This window comes from Peromyscus californicus, unplaced genomic scaffold (assembly GCF_007827085.1).
Source record: "Peromyscus californicus insignis strain IS unplaced genomic scaffold, ASM782708v3 Scaffold_24__1_contigs__length_46423439, whole genome shotgun sequence".
Lineage (NCBI taxonomy): Eukaryota > Metazoa > Chordata > Mammalia > Rodentia > Cricetidae > Peromyscus > Peromyscus californicus.
In genome coordinates, this window is record NW_026294535.1 from 45,073,294 (window position 1) to 45,093,058 (window position 19,765).

The window sequence follows — 19,765 nt, forward strand, 5'->3', positions numbered from 1 at the left end:
CACCACCACACCTAGCCAGGAGCACTTTTTTCTTTTTTGAGGATTCTTTCCTTGCTGTTAGCTGAGAGTGAAGGGTACCCCGTAATGGATCAAAGGAGTAGTGATAAAAATTTGCTTAAATTTTTTATAGTAAGTCAGGGTTCCATATTTCCTCCCCAGCATTATGAGAACATCTCTCTATTCTTCTTGCTTATGAAATTTCAGTCACAACTGAAAAGACTTTATTTTAAGGAAAATATACAGCAAAATAGAACTTGAAGGTGGTAGGTTTGGAAGACATGGAAAACATAATCACCAGACAAGCTGCCCAAGCCTGGATGGCTTCTTGCTGTACAGAGAAGAGTGGTGTGGCCCTTAACCTCATCCACCTTTCCTGAGTCAGAGAATCCTAACCCTATTAAGGCTGGGCCCAGGAACCCCATTTTTCAATTTCTTCCTCCTTGGAGTTTAGAAAGGTTTGTCTTATCTCTCAGGCTTTCAAGGTACAGAAGAAAGGGAAACCATTACATCTCTTTGTTCCAGTGCCTTCTCTCAATGCCTGCAGAACTCTCAACCCATTTTTCAGTATTTGTTGATTCCAAAGAGACGAACCCCATGGAATTGGGGTAGCTTAGGCAGCAGTACGCTGAGTAGTGAGGCAGTGTTGATGAGGAAATGAGCAGCATCATACTTGGTGTAGAAGCTGGCCAGTAGGTAGCTAGGGAGAAAAAAAAATAGGATGACCAAGGTTGGCCTTCCATACCCACATTCATACTTTTCCAGTGATTGTTTTTTCTATTTTGAATTACTAGTTTTATTGCATATAGTCCTTTGCAGTCCAAAACTACTTTAACTAAATCAACAGTATTTAATATGAGGTTTGGGATATAACTAGACATTATAAATTATATTGTTTGCTAATCCCAGGGATTAATCCAAGGACTAATCCCAGGGCCTTGTGCTTGCTAGGCAAGCGTTCTACCACTGAGCTAAATCCCCAACTCCTGTTTGCTAATTGTTAATGATAAATTGCAAATGACAGCCAAAGCTGTTTCAGCCTGTATGACTTTTTTTTTTTTTGAGACAGGGTTTCTCTATGTAGTTCTGGCTGTCCTGGAACTCACTCTATAGACCAGGCTGGCCTTCAATTTATAGAGATCTACCTGCCTCTGCCTCCCAAGTGCTGGGATTAAAGACGTGTACCACCACCACCGCCCAGCACCTGTATGACTTTTGGAGCCCTTTTTGCTTCCTTTCCCCAAATCAGTTTTACTTTTTAACCATTAATATCAATTCTGCCTTTACCTATTTGCTTCTTTTGTGATTGTAAAATCACTTGGATTTAGACAGGAGTTTGGTTTATTTTCAGTCCCTTCTCCCTTTCCTTATTACCATAGAACTAGCAAGGAATGCTTGACTATTACCTTGTACTTTATAATACTCTGTAGGCTTAGGACTAGTATGCTAGTCCTATACACACTAGTGTGTGTGTGTGTGTGTTTGTGTATGTAGGTACATGTCCATGCTTGGAGATCGGAGGTCAACATGATTTTTCCTTGATCGCTCTCCACCACCTTTTTTTTTTTTTTGTAAGGTGGGGGTTTCTTTCTGACTCTGAAGTGCAGTACTTTGGCTAAACTAGCTGCCTAGCAAACCCTAGGGCTCTTCCTGCCTCCAACTCCTCAGTGCTGGAATGATAGGCACCCGTGGTTCTGTGTGGCCACATCTGGCTTTTACATATGTGCTGGGGATTGTGGGGATTGAACTCAAGTCCTCATGAGTGCGTGTGGTGAGCACGTGACTGACTGAGCCATCCCCAACCCCTAGCTCATCTTCCCTGGCTCGTAGGCCACTTGTGACCAGCATCTCCTCTATCCCCGGACTCACAGTACAATAGGAGAGATGCTGAGGAACTTTCTGGAGGAGGTAAATTGTAGTCCATAGTCCATCTGCTCCCAGTGTGTCAACAGCCGAGCCTTTCCTTGGTCAGGGGTCTCAAAGGGTGTCCCTTTCACTGTATGTAGGAAGATATACATTGCCTGGGAAGAAGGAAAGGGACAGAATGAAGGCTAGAAAGTAGTCCTTTGGATCAAGAATTATGCTAAGATCCCAAAAGGAAGACATAAATTCCCAAACAGTTGGTGACTTTACTTTGTTTTGGTTGGGATAGACCTGGGTTGGGTACAAGGGTGTGGTTTAGTGCTCACCAGGTTATGGATGACGTTGGTCAGGGTCCAGACAACAGGAATGCTGAAGAAAGGGATGCTGAGTAGAACCACATGCAGCAGTCCTACCAAGATGATGTAGGCCAGCCAGATGCCCCGACTATTCATCACTCGAGTGTTGGGGTTCACTTCGCTGTGTGCCACCCCCACATTCATCCTACCACAGTGAGGGTCAGGCAGGAGTCCAACTCAGTCTCCTCTGAACCCTGATTGAGCTTGTTCCCCAGTTGTCTCCTGAAAAGCCAAAATCCCCTGAACTCTTGGGAATGAAAGAATTCCCCTAGCATGCAAAAAAAGGGAAAACTGAAGACTTTGTTAAAACTCGAGAAGATGGAAGCAGCTGGGTGTGGTGGCTCATGCTTGTCATCCCCGTACTTGGGAGGTGTTTGAGGCATGAGGACTGTCGTGAGATCATTTCTCCAAAACAAACAAAAAAGCAAGAGGGTCTTCGAAATGGCTAAGCTGGAAAAGGCATTTGCCACCAAGCTTAAAGACCTGAGGTGGCTCCTCAGGACCCACAGAGTGGAAGGAGAGACTCCTGCAAGCTGTCCCGACTTCCATACCTGCCATCATTAGTGTGCATACTCACACAAGTGGTTTGTTTGTTTCTAAGAAAGGGAAAAAAAGGTCCTCCCTACTATAGAAACATGCTGATTTTTACTCCCATCTTTACACTTCAACTATAACATGAAGCAGTAAGCTTAGACTGTGACATTCACTTGAAGCATCAGGGGAATTGGGAGTATTTTAATTTACTTTCTTGAGGAAGTTATTGAATCATAAAGAGGTCACCCACACCCAGAGTTCCACAAGAAAGCTATGCAGTTAATCAAGAGACCAATAAGAAGGCATCGAGGGTAAAGCCACCTCTGGTCCCCATCTTTTTCTGGGGCTCGTCTGTTCTGTCTCTCACCCTTATGGCATGTCAACAGCCAGTAGCTTCAGCTGCAAGAACTTACCCAGTTTTTTAATTAGTCTAGGAAGGGACCTGAGTTCAGTCCCTCAAGAAATGGAGCCCTCACCCTTCTAGGGCTCTTTTGGCATTTAAACTTCTGCTAATGCTAATGCCTATTTTTTTAACCTGCTCTTGCCTGTCCCCACATTCCCCAAATCAAGTAGCGAGTCCGCCTATGCTCCTCCCAGAGTCCCACTTTCGCATGTCGGTTTAAAGCTCTCTTCACGGAATCGTATTCGCCGCCGCCCTTCCCAGTACTCCCATCAGTTTCGCTCGGTAGCCTCTTTAAGTTCCGCACAGCCCCTACCTGCCAGCTTCAGAAGCCCGTCCGGCTGGGGCACAGCGAGGCTCCCACCTGTGGTCTCCAGGAAGTGGCCGCCCTTCGCCCGTCCGCGCCCTCCTATTGGTGGAGCGAGCCTGCGCTGCCCCAGTCATTGGTCGGCTCTGCAGTGGGGCCGTGCGGTTGGCCGCCTTTTCTATCGTTAGGCCATGCAAACCCCGCCCTCCCCTGGGCCCACCTTTTCAGGGAGCCGTGGAAAGTGGCCGAGAGGCGTGAGAGCGACGCCGCCATTGACTAATGGGGAGAGCCGTTGGTGTGGGGTGGGAGTAAGAGCGACGGCGATTGGTTGGACGGCCTGGGCTCCTGGCGGGGCCGCGCTGGGGTCTGTGGGGTAAGCGCAGCAAGATGGCGACCGAGACGGTGGAGCTGCACAAGCTGAAGGTACCGTTACCGGGAGGGCCGGGATGCGGCTTTCTGGAGACCGAGTTCTGCACGGGGTCCTGCGCCGCCTCCTGCGTGTTTCCCATTAGGCGCTTGCCTTCCTTCCCGGCTCCCGTTGCAGTTCTGTGCCTCCTTCCTTAGGCCCCCCGTAAAACCCGTTCTCCTCAGGGTTTTATCGCTTCGGCTCTCTTCTCGTTCTTTAGTATCTGTCACACTCCCCGCTCGGCTGTGGCGCCTTCTTCTGTCTTTTGTACTGCTCTTTCCTCATTAGATTGCGTTACGTCAGTGGTCCTCGCCCGTGGCCCGTGCGGACCCAACATTACGTTTTCTCCTCAGCGTGACGCGTTCTCCTCCAGTCCCGCAGCTGAGGTTCCCCGCTGGCGTAGAGGGGCGTCTTTGCGTGTGTTTACCCGAGCATGTCCCAGACAACCCGGAGCCTGTTTCCATCCTCTCTCAACTGGCGGGGTTACGCCCCCGTCCTCGAATCTGGAGCCAGAGAGAGGCCTTCAGATAGGTTCCCCTGGAATTCGGGGCGAGGCAGCTCCGAGTGTGTGAAGTTTGCGTTTTCTCAGGAGGGTCTCAGCCTGCTGCCCTCCCTTGAGACTGTTCTACCCCCAGAGAGAAGGTATAGCTGTAGTATTTTGGAAATGTATGAAATATGTTTGAAAACATTAGGATTTTGCTTGTCCTCTTTATCATTGGGAAGGGCCCTGGGTCTCTTGGTGTTATTATTATTTTTTAATCTATGTTTGTTATTTACGTGTCTGTGTCTGTGTGAATGTATGCCCGAGGAGGTTGGAAGAGGGTGATGGATCTCCTGGAGCTGGAGTTACAGGCAGTTGTAAGCAGCCTGATGTGGGTGCTGAGAAAGAGAATTGGGGTCCTCTACAAGAGCTACTACTCTTTTTGTGTGTTTGTTTGTTTGTCTTTTCCAAGACAGGGTTTCTCTGTGTAGTGTTGGTGCCTGTCCTGGATCTCGCTCTGTAGACCAGGCTGGCCTCTGCCTGAAGGCATGTGCCACCACCGCCCAGCGCAGTAAATGCTCTTACCCGCTGAGCCATCTTTCCTTGGTGTCACTTCTTGGTGACTTTCTGAACCACAGGACCTATTTTGAGTTGTAAATTTTGGTAATCGTACTTCTCGTATATTTCGACTTACATACACTTCGATGATTATTCTGTCAGGACAGTAATTCTTCTTAGGAAGAATTAAGAAACCATGTTGATTATTGTTTGTGTTTTCACAAGTAGCTTTGCCATTAGTTGTTTTGGTCACCTTATCCTGGAAACCTGGTACAAATCAAACTTACTCAGTAAAAACTAAAAACTGTTCTATTTATTTATTTATTGAAACAGGATCTCACTGTGTAGCTCTAGCTGGCCTGGAGTTCACCGAGATCCTCCTATCTCTGCCTCCCAAGTGTTGAGATTAAAGGCATTCACCATCATGCCTGGTTTGTTTTGTTTTGTTTTTTGTTTTATTTTAATTACTGTATTGAGATAATTTTTCAAGAAGATTATTTATGTGTACGGGCATTTTGTTTGTATGTATGTCTGTGTGCCTGCAGAATTACAGACAGTTGTTAGTCTCTGTGTGTCCTGGGAATTGAACCTGGGTCCTTTGAAAGAACAGCCAGTGCTCTTAAACTGTTGAGCCATCTCTCCAGCCCTGAAAACTTCTTTTATACTTAAAAGTTGGTAATTGGGTCTGGAGAAATGGCTTAGTGGTTAAGAGCACTTGCTCTTCTGGAGGACCAGAGTTTGGTTTCCAGCACCTACGTCAAGTGGATCACAACCACCTGGACACCGGCTCCAAGAGCTGATCCTCTCTACAGGTGTCCTTAGGCACCTGCTTCTGTGTGTGTGTCACACACACACACACACACACACACACACACACACACACACACACACACACACACAGAGAGAGAAAATCACTTTTAATCTTGAAAAAACCTTAATAATTGTTGAGTTTTTTTGTCCTTCTTAAAAAGTGTAAGTGAAGTGTGTGTAGAAAAAGTCCCTGTGGGCTGGAGAGATGGCTCAGAGTTAAGTTAAGAGCACTGGCTGCTCTTCCAGAGGTCCTGAGTTCAGTTCCCAGCAACCACATGATGGCTCACAACTATCTGTAATGAGATCTGGTGCCCTCTTCTGGCTTGCAAAGCATGCACACAGAACACTGTATTTATAATAAATAAAATCTTTAAAAAAAAAAAAAAAGAAAGAAAAGAAAGAAAGAGAAGAAAATGTCCCTGTAATTTAATCTGTTCAGGTGATATGACCTTTTGACAGCAATATGTTTCTTAACTATTATACTCCCAACCTCATTAGTGGATTTTTATGTTATTTTAGTTACTGTTAATTGATGGTGCTGAAATGAATTATCAGTGGTTTCCTAATGATTACTTGAACAAGTAAGAAAAATTTAGCAACTACTCCATTTTATTTATCTGTATAAGTTACGTAGTTCTGTACTGTTATACATATTATAAAATATACACAGAAAATTAATTTTTAGGTGAAAGAGATTAAAAATTAGTGTGATATCTTATGTTTTCTTGTTCATTCCCCTTTTTAAATCTTGGAGTAAGTCACTAGTTGTTCTATGACTTTCCTTTATGGATATTATATTTGCTTAAGGAGTTCCTCCTTCTAGCATATTAATATTTGTTACTTCAATAAACTTGCATTTGGTTGAATAAATCCATCTAATGTCTTCTGACCTGATTTCAGGTGCTGTATAGTGTTCAGAGCACATGAGGCGCTCCTGAGGGCCTAGCAGGACTCACTCTTTAATCATGTTTGCTTGTCTTTGCTTTTTCTCTAGAGCACTCCTTAAACTTTTGGAGGTCACAGATATCTTTGAAACTCTGATGAAAGGTATGGACCCTCTCCCCAGAAAAAGGCATGTACAGTACTTTGCATGCAATGTAAGGGGCTCTATAAAATTACCTTGTAGCCCTGAGGAGTCCATAGACCTCTGGTTAAGAACCCATATAAATTCTGGCTTTGAAGACAATGTTAGACTCTAATGTTGATCTTGATTGAGTAGTCTAACTTTTTGGATTGACTTAGAGTTTTTATTTTATTTCATTTATCTTTGAGACAGGGACTATGTAGCTTTTGCTGGCTTAGAATTTGATATGTATATTAGGCTGGCCTAGAACTCACAGAGATCTGCCTGTCTCTGCCTCCTGAGTGCTGGGATTAAAGGTGTGTGCCACCACCGCCTGGTCTGATTTAGGATTTTTAATACCTTAAAAAAAAAAAAAAGAAAAGAAAAAGAAAAAGAAAAACACTTTCCACTGGGGAGTGGTGGTCGTCCCCCCCTTGCTCCCGTCCCCCTCCCAGACAGGGTTTCTCTGTGTAGCTTTGGAGCCTGTCCTGGAACTCACTTTGTAGACCAGGCTGGCCTTGAACTCATGGTAGTGCTACCTTTAATCCCAGTACTTGGGAGGCAGGGGCAGGCAGATCTCTGTGAGTTCGAGGCCAGCCTGGTCTACAGAATTAAGTTCCAGGACAACTTGGGCTAAACACAGAAAAAAACTGACTTGAACTTCCTCCCCGCCTCCCCCCCAAAAAAAAGTCAACTCTTTGGAAACCTGGCATTGTGGTGCATGTCTCTAGTCCCAGCACTTGGGAAGCAGAGACATGTGGATCTCTGTGAATTCCAGGCTAGCTTGGTCTACATAGTGAGTTCCAGGACAGCCAAGGTGACATAGAAAGACCCTGTCTCAAAAAACCGAAGTTCTTTCCATTTTTATAAAGAGAAATTGGGACTTTAGTTCAGAGGAAAGGAACAAGCTTTGAAGTATGAAGGATTAAAACATCTGCATTGATACGTAAGTCCTTATCAAATGCAAATTTCTGAAAAGTTGGTAGCAATATAGTCCTTCTGACTCAGTTGGAAAGACTGAATTGTAGTTGAGAATGTCTTGAAGTAGAACAACCAGATTTATAATTAATCATGATAAAAGGAACTCGATGGTGGAGAGAACCAGAAGGTATATAATAGCGTTGAGAACAGTGAAATATTTGTGTTATTGAAACATGAAGTATGTCAACATTGATGTTGCTGATAGTTCGGAAAGTTAGTAAAACTGTGGTTATAAAAGTAAATTAGGGCCGGGCGGTGGTGGCGCACGCCTTTAATCCCAGCACTTGGGAGGCAGAGCCAGGCGGATATCTGTGAGTTCGAGGCCAGCCTGGGCTACCAAGTGAGTTCCAGGAAAAAGGCGCAAAGCTACACAGAGAAACCCTGTCTCGAAAAACAAAAAAAAAAAAAAAAAAAAAAAGTAAATTAGAGTAGTGTTGGGGTAGGGGTTCTTGTTGTTATTTGTTTTTTAATCTTTGTGTGTTCCTTTGTATGAATGCAGGCATCCACATTTGTGGAAGTTAGAAGACAATCTCTTGTGTCCATTTTTACCTACTACCGTGTTTAAGACAGGATCTCTTTTTTCATGCTGCCTATGCCAGGCGAGTTGGCCTCCCAGCTTCTGAGGATTTTTCTGTGTCTGCCTCCACTGTAGGAGTGCTAGCTCCTCTGATTGTCGGTGGGCTCTAGGGATCAAAACTCAGGTCCTGCTGAACTGTTCAAACCTTCTTCTCTTTTTTTAGGTTGAGATAGGGCTTCTCTCTACTCCAGACTAACCTTAGGCTCAAGGTGATCCTTAACTCAGACAAAAAGAACCTTCTTTTTGTAACTGCCCTGGCTTTCTGGAACTCTCTGTAGACCAGGCTGGCCTCGAACTCACAGAGATCCACCTGCCTCTGCCTCCCGAGTGCTGGGATTAAAGGCATGCGCCACCACTGCCTGGCTAAAAAGAGTCTTAACTTGTATAAGCAGTTTGTGTGTGTGTGTGTGTGTGTGTGTGTGTGTGTGTGTGTGTGTGTGTGTAACAGTGCTATATAGCCCACATTGGTTTAAAATTTATGATCCCCTTGGCTCCATCACCTCTCGGGTGTTGGGATTTCATGAGGTGTAGCTTGTTCAGTAGGAGGCAGGAGTTCTGTTAACTACTCAGTCATCTATCTCTGTAGCCTTGAGCAGTTTTATTCTTGTAGCTGTAGCATAGGTAGGGAAGCTTTTGAAAATTTGAGAGGAGGAGACTGATCTGATCAATTTGTGTTCTTTTGGCAGTGTTGAGGATGGGCTCTAGAGGAAAGACTTCTCTGGTTAGGACTATTACCATGGTCTCTTCTGCCTCAGAGGGCCTTTTTATTATCTCTGCTAATCTCTTTATTCTACACTATCACCCTCCAACTACCATGCATAAGTTATTTCTTCAAAATGAATTTGTTCTTCATTTGCTGACATACATGCTGTGTGGCAAGCACCAGTTGATGACATTTATATATGTTAGCTGATTTTATTCTCATAATAACTCTGTAAAGTAAAATGCCTCTACATCCTCATTTCAGAAGAAAAACTGAGGCCCTGATATAGTAATAGATTAATTTGCCCTAGTTCTAATATGCCCTAGTTCACTTATTACAACTAATAATTGGCTTGTCAATCCAAGCAGTTTGTCTCCAAAATTCATATTAAATTTCTTTTAAATTTTCACTTTATTGTGTGTATGTGTCTGAATGTTGGCTTGTATGTGCCGTGGCATACATGTGGACAACAAAGGACAACTTTGGGAGTTTGTTCTCTCTTCCCACAGTGGTGTCAGTGGGTAGAACTCAGGTTGCTGGGCTGGCATGTCAGGTGAGCACTTTCAGGACGGTGTAGAATTGGTGGAACAGACCAGTTGTGAACTGTGTGAGTGCTGGGAATCAAACCTGGGTCTCTGGAAGAGCCGACAGTGCTCTTAACCGCTGAACCATCTCTTAGCCCTCACATTCTTTTTTTTTGTTTGTTTTTCGAGACAGGGTTTCTCTGTGTAGCTTTGGCACCTTTCCTGGAACTCACTCTGTAGCCCAGGCTGCCTCTGCCTCCCAAGTGCTGGGATTAAAGGCGTGCACCACCACCACCCGGCCAGCCCTCACATTCCTTTTTTGTGTGTGTATATGTTAGGGTGGGTTGTGCCATGTCATACTTGGAGGTCCAAAGGAAACTGTCAGGACTCTCCTTCCACTATGTAGGTACTTGGGTACTCAGATGATCAGGTTACTTTGTGTAAACACTTTTAATCAGAGCATGTGGGAAGCAGAGGTAGGTGAATCTCTGAGTTTGTTGTGGCCAGGCTTGTCTACATAGTGAGTTAGAAGACAGCCAAGGCTATGTAGAGAGACTCAGTCTCAATAAAAGAGGTTATTTAAAAACAAAGCAAAACAGAAAAACAGAGTGGTGGTGAATGCCTTTAATCCCAGCCTTCAGGAAGCAGAGGCAGGCGGATCTCTGTTAGTTTGAGGCCAGTGTGGTTTACAGAGTGAGTTCCAGGACATCCAGGGCTATACAGAGAAACCCTTTCTAGAAAAAACAACAACAAAAAACAGTGTCTTGCTATGTAGCCTAGGCTGGCTTGGAACTCTGTTGTTCCTTAAACTCATGGTCTTTCTGCCTCTACCTATGAGTGTTAGGGGTATAAGCATGAGCCACTACGCTTGGTTTACTAGTTTAAATGTTCATAATTATCCTATAAAATTGGTTCTGGTATTCCCATTTTATAGGTAAGGAAACTGAGGCATAAGACTATACATTAATTTCCAGTAATACCTAGATGTAGGTGGTAAAGGTAGAATTAAATCTAGCTTGTTTTTAGTGTGACCTCATTGTTGAGACTGAGCGCTATCCTTCTTGTATGTATGGGTATGTATATGAGTGTATAGTGTATGCATTCATACATGTAGAGGCCCAAGGTTGACTTTAGACATTTTCCTCTTTTACTTTTCGCCTTATATGAGGATTCCCCAGAGCAAGCTGGCGACTAGATTGACTATCCAAAACGGCAAGTTCTGAGTTCAAGTGAGAAATCCTGTCTCAGTATATAAAGTGAAAAGTATTGCGGAAAACACCTAAAGCTGTAAGCTGTCAGCCTGTAAGCCTGGAGTACACAGTACGGTGGCAAACGAGAAACTCTGCCTCAAATAAGGTGGAAGGTATAGAGTGACACTCAGGGTTGTCCTCTGATCTCTACATTGTGGTAGGGTATGTGCACACCTCTATACATGAACATGAACACAAACAAGTATTTAAAGAGTGTATATCCATCTTAGGAAAGCTATTGCATAGTTTAATCAAGCATCTATAATTTCAGTTGTGTATAATCTCCACTTATTTTTGGTGGTAACTTCTTTCCCTAAAACCCTAAGGTCCTTATCTTTTTGCTTGTTCTTAATATTTATTTTTATGTGTATGAGTAGTTTGCCTCCATGTGGGTACACCATGTTCGTGCAATGCCCTTTGGGGCCAGAAGATGGAGGTGGATCCCTCCTGGAGTTGGCTTTGCAGATGGTTGTGAGCCATGTGGGTGCTGAGAACTGAACCTGCATCCTCTGCAAGAGCAGTGAGTCTTCTTTACTGCTGAGCCGTTTCTCCAGCTCCAGCAGAATGTTTTTTGTTTGTTTTTTTTTTTTGTTTTTGAGACAGGGTCCCACTATGTCACCCTGGCTGGCCTGGAACTCTATGTAGGCCAGATTGGCCTTGAGCTTACAGAAATCCAGCTGTCTCTGCCTCCTGAGTACTGGGATTAAAGACATATGCCATCACACCTGACTGTCTTTATTTTTATTTCTATTTGTGTGCATGTGTGTATATTTGTATGCATGTGTGCCATGTGTGTGGGTACCTGTGGAGACCAGAAGAGGCTGTTGGATTCCCTGGATCTGGAGTTACAGGCAGTTGTGAGCTGTCTAACATAGGTGTTGGGAACCAGAGTCCTCTGGAAGAGCAGCAAACTTTTAATCACTGAGCCATCTCTCTAGCCTCTGGCTCTCTTTTTTTGATAAACTGTTGAGCCAAATCTTCATTCATTTACAATAATTTGTGTGTGTGTGTGTGTGTGTGTGTGTGTGTGTGTGTGTGTGTGTGTGTTCATGGGCAATATGGAGCACATGTGGAGGGTAGAGGACAGCTCCCTGCCACACGGGTCTCAGGGATGGAGCCCACTCATCAGGCTTCGCAGCAAGTGTCTTTACCTGTTGAACCGTGTATCGGCCCTCTACTAGTTTTTGTATGATTGAAGATTTGAATCTTAAATAGAAGATTTCACATATATATCTACTTTTATTTTTATTTTTTGAGATGGGGTCTCATATAACTCAGGCTGGTCTTAAACCCACTATCTAGCTAAGGATACCTTGACCTTTTCTGATTCTTCAGCTTCTATCCTCTGAGTCCTGTATTACAGGCATGTATGTGCCAGCTCTTCCAGCTCACTCCGTCTATTTATGCATGTGGCACTGAAGATCAATTCCAAGACATCATATATAGCAAGTAGTCACTTTTACTGAGTTATACCCCTCTTTTTAAATTTAAAAATGTTTCTTTTAGTTTTTGAGATTATAATATAATTACATCATTTACCTTTTCCCTTACCTCCCTCTAAACTCTCCCATGTACCCCCTTTTCAAATTCATGGTCCCTTTTTTTTCATTATTATTACATGCATATGTCTTTCTACATATACACACCTAAATATGTAAGTACAACCCGCTCAGTCTGTATGTTACTTTTTTGTATATTTTTAGGGTTGACCATTGGTATTGATAATCAATTGTTACGTTCTCTGGGGAAGACTGTTTCTCCTACTCTCTCAGCATTCCTTGTTGGCTGTAGTTCTTTGTGTGGGGTTGAGGTTCCTAGACTTGCCCCTCCCTCCATGTTAGTGTGTTTATTGTCTTTGTTCAGCTCTTGTTAGGCAGTCATGTTGAGACCCTATGAGTGCAGCTTCTGACGGTCTTAGAAGGCATAATGTCACAGCAAACTTAAAATTTTAATTGTGTGTCTGTGTGTGGGCATTGTGCATGTGATGCAGGTGGCCAGAGAGCCCCAAGGAGGAAAGAAGAGGTTGTTAAATTCTCTGGAGTTACAGGCAGTTTGGAGACTTCTGATGTGGGTGTCCTTTCTCTTAGTCCTGTCAGTTACCCATTGTCATTCCTTCTGTAGTCTGTAAGATTGGTAAGTATACATTTTCACTGATTTAAAAAGTGTGTGTCTGGGAGAAATGGAGACAGTTTGTTAAGAAAAAGGAAGCATGTCTAACAATGGAATGGGGACAGAACTGGGATAAGTCCCTAGGTTTCCAGTATCGTGACCCTCCCTTTTAAGTCAGTTATGTAGGAGGTACCTGCTCCTACATTTGTATATCATGTGCGTTTCTCAGGTGTGCTTTGTCCTTACAGATAATCCTGATGAGGTAGGATTTCCAATCTTTTCGCCATCTGGCTTCTTTTTTTCATATGTTAATATTTTTCAGTGTTTTTATTAGCATATATTAGTTGTTTATAAAAACGTGTCTCATGTAGCATCTTTATATATGTACATAATATATTTTGATGATATTTAGGTACCCCTACCTTCTCTTGCCCCCTTCTCACTCCCACTAATCCTCTTCCTCTTCCCAACTAGTCCCCCTTCCACTTATGTAGTTTGTTTTTTTTCCTGTGGCCCAGTGAGTTTCATTGGGTAGGGTTATCTGTAAGAGCACCAGTGAGTTTCTTTATGGGAGCATGAACACTACCATTGGTTTCACCACTGAAGAAATCCCCCATGGACCATTAACTGTGTATAAATTCTCAGAGAAGATCCCCTTGCTCTTGCATGGCAAGGAGCTGATGTGGTCCAGTTTTGTGCATATCCAGGAAATCATAGCTGCTGTGTGATTTAAGTTTTTAATAGGGCTGGGACATGTATAGTTCTAGAGCTAGAGTAATTGCTCAGTCCGTTTAAGGCTCTGGATTTGATATACAGCACAGCAACAGCAAATAAAAACCTAAACACTACGCTATGGGAGGGTGTTAAATTACTTTCTGTGGTGATGTAGATAAAGCCTTTAGTTAGTTCATGGTTGACATTAAGCCAGCTAACACATCAATCTAACTCTACAATGATTATTTTTATAGATGTGTGTGTGGTATATTGTAATAACACCTTTGGGATAATAGGTGTTAATTAGTCAATTTTCTACCATTTTGACAAAATACCTGAGGCTGTACTTTATAAAGAACAGAGATTTATTTATTTCCCAACTTTGGAGACTGAAAGTCGCAGTAGCATAGTGTTGCCCTGGTATCAGTGTCATAGCATATGACATGATGGTGGCAGCAACTTTTATTTACTTATTTATTTATTTATTTATTTATTTTGTTTGTTTGTTTTGAGACAGGGTTTCTCTGTGTAGTTTTGGTGCCTGTTCTGGATCTCGCTCTGTAGCCCAGGCTGGCCTTGAACTCACAGAGATCCGCCTGGCTCTGCCTCCCGAGTGCTGGGATTAAAGGCGTGCGCCACTGCCACCAGGCTGATGGCAGCAATTTTGAGGAGAGATTACATGGCAGGACCAAAAGCCTGCAGTTAGTGAGAGTTCAGGACAGTTGGTAAGATTAATATTGTGTGCCACTAGGTCAGGCTGCTCCACCTCTTAATAGTCCCAGCATGACTACACTGAGGACCAAGCTTCCGACACAAACTGTGCGGGAAGACACACTTTTACCATACCAGACTGTAGCTGGATGGTAGGGACAGTCTCCATTTAGGACACTGGATTTTCTGATTGAAGATTGAAAATCCCTCCCGCCCCTCCCCAGTTAGTGGCAGAGTAATCTTTTAGAACTGTCCCCCTTAGTTATTTAAAAAAAAAAAAAAAACAGTTGTACAAATAGATTATAATTTTACTAAAGTGTGATTTTTTTCAATGTATGTTAGAAAGTCCTACTGTATATTGAATGTTGTTAAAGGAAAAATAAGCTACCTTTGTGGATCCAGAGTCTTGGTCAGGGATAATAATTGCAAGTTGGGAATTGACCTTTATCATCATCGTGATCATTATCCTCTCTTTTGTGAGAACCACCTCTTTTCATTCATTGGAATTTAAAAAGTTGTTTGTTTGTTTGTTTGTTTGTTTTTTCCCAGCTTGCTGAACTAAAGCAAGAATGTCTTGCTCGTGGTTTAGAGACCAAGGGAATAAAACAAGATCTTATCAATAGGCTCCAGGCATATCTTGAAGAACATGGTGAGTACTTTGTGGAGGAAACATGATATGAGGGAAGCAGTAAGTTTCAAGCTCTGACACTGAAAAGATTTCTTCCTCTCTTAGGTCATTGGTGATGTAAGGTCTAAATTAACAACATCAAGAAAACTTTTAGAGATGGTCATGGTGGCTCATGCCTCTAATCCTTGCACTTGGAAGGCAGAGGCAGGAGGATCACCTCAAGTTCAAGGCCAATCTGATTTACAAAGTAAGAGTCTATCTCAAAAAAAAAAAAAAATTACCAAAAAATACTATTGGGCTGAGCTGGATGGTGTAGTACATGTCTGTAGTTCAGTACCCAATAGGATGAGACCTGAGAATCAGTTTGAGGCCAGCCTAGGCTACAGAGTGAGTTCAAGGTCAGCCAGAGCTATATAGTGAGACCCTGTCTCAAAAAAACTATATGTGTGTGTATTAAAATATTTTATTTGTTGTATACTGAAGAGATGGGGTCTTGTCATGTTGCCTACTTGGCTGTGGTTATTTTAGCATGTTATTTAAAAATCATCATGGAAGGGGCTGGAGAGATGGCTCAGTGGTTTAGAGCATTTGTTGCTCTTGCAGAGGACTTGGATTCAGTTCCAGATATCCACATCGTGACTCAAACCATCTGCAACTCCAGTTCCAGGGGATCGGATGCCCTCTTCTGGTGTACATGATGTATATACATAACATGCAGGCAAAATACTCATACATATAAAATAAGTAATATTTATAAAATTAGCCAGTCCTGTAATCTCAGGTGCTTGAGAAGCTGGGGTAAGAGAATCAAAGTTTGAGGCCCAGTTGAACAATTTGGTGGGGCCATACCTTTAGTGTGTGTGTGTGTGTGTGTGTGTGTGTGTGTGTGTGTGTGTGTGTGTGTATGATGTATATATGTATATATGTATGTATATACAGTGCTATCATGCTGTCACTAGTTTAAGAGTTTGAAGGCTTTAATTTTAATCTATCTTGTCCAAAAGTTCACTAAATATGTTTGAACAGTCACTGTTTACATAGCTAAGTGTTTATCTTTCACAGTATCAAAGACAAGTGTCTGGACCCTTGAAATCCTTAAACTAGGTAATCTCTGGTTCCTCCTGGCCCTCATATCCCCCTATTCTACCTTGAAAATAAATAGCCCCCTCCATGTAAGGTGCATTTTATCATCCCAGTTTGTACACATCTTTCTAATTTTTATTTATTCTCTTTTATTCCCATTCCTCGTTTTACTTCCTTTGAATACTCTTAGACACCCATTCTTATGTATTTGATATAGTCAGGATACATTCAGGGGCTGGAGAGATGGCTCCGTGGATAAGGGCATTTGCTTTGCAAGCATGGGGACCCGGATTTGAATCCTAGCACCCATGTAAAAAGCTGGATGTAGTCTCACAAGCCTGTGGGTGCTGTGGGTGTGAAGACAGGAGGATTCCTTAGGCTTGCTGCCACCAGGCTAGTTCCCGGTTCAGTGAGATACCCATCTCAAAGAATAAGGTGGAGAGCAGTTGAGCAGAACACCTTTGGCCTATACATGTGCACATGTACACATGCATCACATAGATGCAAACATATAGAATCAACATACAAAATAAGATATGTGTGGGAGCCCGTTCTCGGGTTCCTCGCGGCTTTACCCAGCAGGTCCGCATAGAGGATGATTAAACCACGGGCCTAAGTGCAGGTGTCTGGGATGGTCTGCACTTGGCTGTGCTGGGGGAGGAGGTCTTTTGCTCCACCCCTTGGCATCTCTATAAAAACCCTGGGGCAAAGACAGTCAGGGCCCGTTGGAATAGGTTCCAGGCCCTCTCGAGGCTATCCTTTATTTTCTATCTGTTTATCTCCTCGATATTCTCCGCAATAAATCCTTCTATCTAATATTTCCTGCTGCTCGCACTCAAGAAAACTCTGGGGAACTGTGGGGGTGGTTGGGTAAACGCCCCACAGATATGTTGCCTAATACAATATTTTAATTTCTATCATTGGTATGGGTATGTCTCACTTTTTTCTCTAATTATTATTATTACTATTTTTGTTTGTTTGTTTGTTTTTCGAGACAGGGTTTCTCTGTGTAGCTTTGCGCTGTTCCTGGATCTCGCTCTGTAGACCAGGCTGGCCTCGAACTCACAAAGATCCGCCTGCCTCTGCCTCCCGAGTGCTGGGATTAAAGGCGTGCGCCACCACCGCCCGGCTATTATTACTATTTTTAAGTTGTATACATGGGAGATCTGGGGAGATGATCTAGTGGGTAAGGACTCTTGCTGCATAATCATGTGGGCTTGAGTTTGGTTCCCTAATACCCAAGTGGGAGTTGGGTATCTGTGTAGGTCTGTAACCTCAGCCCTGGGGAGTAGCTGTGGGCAGATCCTGGGAGCTTTGTGGCTGGAAAGCTCTGGGTTCAGTGAGAGACCCTGTCTCAAGGATGTGAGACAGACCACGTTAGAGCAGGATGCTTAACTTCTTCTGGACTCCACACACATACATAGGTGTACTCACCTGCATACATACTCACACACACCCACACACAGAAATAAACTAAAACTTGTATCTTTGGCATGAGGTTTTGTGGTTATTTGCTTTATTCATTCCATTTCTAGAGTGGCTTTCTGTGGTATATAGTCACCACATTTAAAAAAAAAATTATTACATTTATGTGTGTCTGTGTGTGTGTGTGTGTGTGTGTGTGTGTATGTGTATGTATGTACACATGCCGTGGTGCACATCCCAAAGTCAGGTGGATGACAGCTTTCAGGGTCAGTTCTCTTCTATCATGTGGATCCCAGGGATTGAATTCATGTTATCAAGCTTGGTAGCAAATATCAGAGCCATCTCACCGGCCAAGTTACCACGTTCTTTGTTCCATTCCTGGACAGACACCTGTATTTCCTCCAAGCCCTAGGTGATTTAGTGCTATGAGTATGTAATATATAGTACTGTATATTACATATTATTATTATTGTTAGGATGTATGGTTCTCTTATAAACTACTTTTCTCTATGTGCCTGTGAGATTATATAGTATATACCTAGATTAATATTGTAATTATTATATATCCACAAATGTATAAATATGTATTTAATATGATTTAGTACTGCCAAGTTGCTTCCTAAAATTGCCTTATAAATATTAGGATATCAGGATTCTTTTCCTTTTTTTTTTTTTTTTTTTTGGTTTTTCGAGACGGGGTTTCTCTGTGTAGCTTTGCGCCTTTCCTGGAACTCACTTGGTAGCCCAGGCTGGCCTCGAACTCACAGAGATCCTCCTGGCTCTGCCTCCCGAGTGCTGGGATTAAAGGCATGCGCCACCACCGCCCGGCCTTTTCCTTTTTTTTGTTTTTTGGGTTTTTTGTTTTGGGTGGTTTTTTTTTCTTTTTTTTTTTTTTTTTTTTTTTTTTTGAGACAGGGTCTCTCCGTGTGACAGCCCAGGCTGTCCTGGAACTTGCTTTGTAGACTAGGCTGGCCTCAAAACTCACAGAGATCTGCCTGCCTCTGCCTCCTGACTGCTGGGGTTAAAGATGTGCACCACCACCATCCAGCCAGGTTTTTTTTTTTTTTCTTTAAAAAATAAAAATATTTATTTTGAAAAGGTTTTATTTGGAGCTAAAGAGTTGGCTCGGTGGTTAAGAGCACTAGTTGCTCTTGTAGGGGACCCAAGTTCAGTTTCCAGCACTTACATAACAGTTCGCAACCATTTCTAACTCCAGTCCTGAGGAGGATTCCCCCTTCTGGCCACCAAGGCCACTACATACGTGTGCACAGACAAACAGGCAAAACACCCATGTGCATTAAAAAAAGATTCAAAGAATTAAAAGGAAAAATTATTTTTATTTCATTTATATGGGTGTGTGCCTGTGTGTATTTATGTACTGTGTGTGTGCCTAGTGCCTGAGGAGGCCAGAAAAGGGTGTTGGATCCCCTGGAACTAGAGTTAAAGGTAGATGGTTATGAGTGGTCATGTAGATGCTGGGAACCAAACCCAGGTCCTCTGCAAGTGCTCTTAACCACTGAGCCATCTCTCCAGCCCACTCAGGGTTCTTTTATCTACACAAACCTATATTTGGCATTATCCTGTCAAGCGGCCTAGTTTTGCTAATTTGTTTAAACTACCTCTGTTCCTGGTTTTGTGGGTTTACTGCTTGCTCACAAGTGCTAGAATGGCAGGCATGGACTACCTTGCTGGTTTTAAACACAAGTATCTTTGTCATTGGTCTTTTATGTTTTTTCCCCTGGGTATTTTTTAGTAGTGCATAGTTTTGAAAATAATATTTTCTCTTATTTTGTATGTGTGCATGTATATGTGTATGGGTGTCCAAGGAGGCCAGTAGAAGGTATCAGATTTCTTGGTGCTGAGATTACAGGTAGTGTGAGTTGCCCGATTTAAATGCTGGAATCTAATTAGCAGCAAGTACTCTTCTGAGCCAACTCTTCAGTACCTACCATTTTGTTTGCTTGTCTGCTTATTTTTTAAAGAACTCCTTTCCCACTACTAAATCTCTTGTTGTTTTGCTTGTGAGCCACTAATGGCAGAGGCATCTTTCTAGCCCTCCACCACTTTCAGAGATATTTTCTTTGTTATTCTGTGACACACTCTTTCTCTGTCTCTCTGTCTCTCTCTTGGTCTCCTCCCTCTTGCTCTCACTAGAGGTCAAGCTTGAGTATTGTTCTTAGGAGCCATCACCTTGTCATTTTAGTCGGGCTCTGTCCCTGGGATCTGGCTCTGCCTGGCTCCCCAGGTCTGGGATTACAAGGGTCTACCACCACTACCATGCTTGA

At 43.0% G+C, this 19,765-nt stretch overlaps 2 protein-coding genes across 6 annotated transcripts in view; one reads left to right on the forward strand and one right to left on the reverse strand.

Moving 5' to 3' along the window:
• Positions 1-204: 204 nt before the first annotated feature.
• On the reverse strand, positions 205-3,701 carry Ormdl2 (ORMDL sphingolipid biosynthesis regulator 2). 2 transcript variants are annotated; one of them, XM_052753716.1, is made up of 4 exons: positions 3,467-3,701; positions 2,187-2,361; positions 1,867-2,018; positions 205-697 (listed from the first exon to the last, which is right to left on the reverse strand). In XM_052753716.1, exons 1-4 carry the CDS (start codon positions 3,592-3,594, stop codon positions 562-564), a joined length of 591 nt encoding a protein of 196 aa, XP_052609676.1. In that variant the 5' UTR covers positions 3,595-3,701; the 3' UTR covers positions 205-561. The 2 variants fall into 2 exon arrangements, with proteins under 2 accessions (XP_052609676.1, XP_052609677.1); XM_052753717.1 differs by having other exon boundaries at positions 2,187-2,438; positions 3,467-3,576.
• Positions 3,702-3,747: 46 nt separating this feature from the next.
• Positions 3,748-19,765, forward strand: part of Sarnp (SAP domain containing ribonucleoprotein) — a 64,899-nt gene continuing 48,881 nt past the window's right edge. For 2 of the 4 annotated variants that reach the window (XR_008221735.1, XM_052753713.1), the window contains exons 1-4: positions 3,805-3,880; positions 6,707-6,759; positions 14,894-14,993; positions 15,078-15,219. Coding sequence is in view for 3 of the 4 variants with exons in the window: in XM_052753713.1 (XP_052609673.1) it covers positions 14,991-14,993; positions 15,078-15,219 (145 nt within the window). In the remaining variant the exon portion in view is untranslated. Of the gene's footprint in view, positions 3,881-6,706; positions 6,760-14,893; positions 14,994-15,077; positions 15,220-19,765 lie in introns of all 4 variants that reach the window. The other 2 variants (XM_052753714.1, XM_052753715.1) reach the window with 2 other exon arrangements.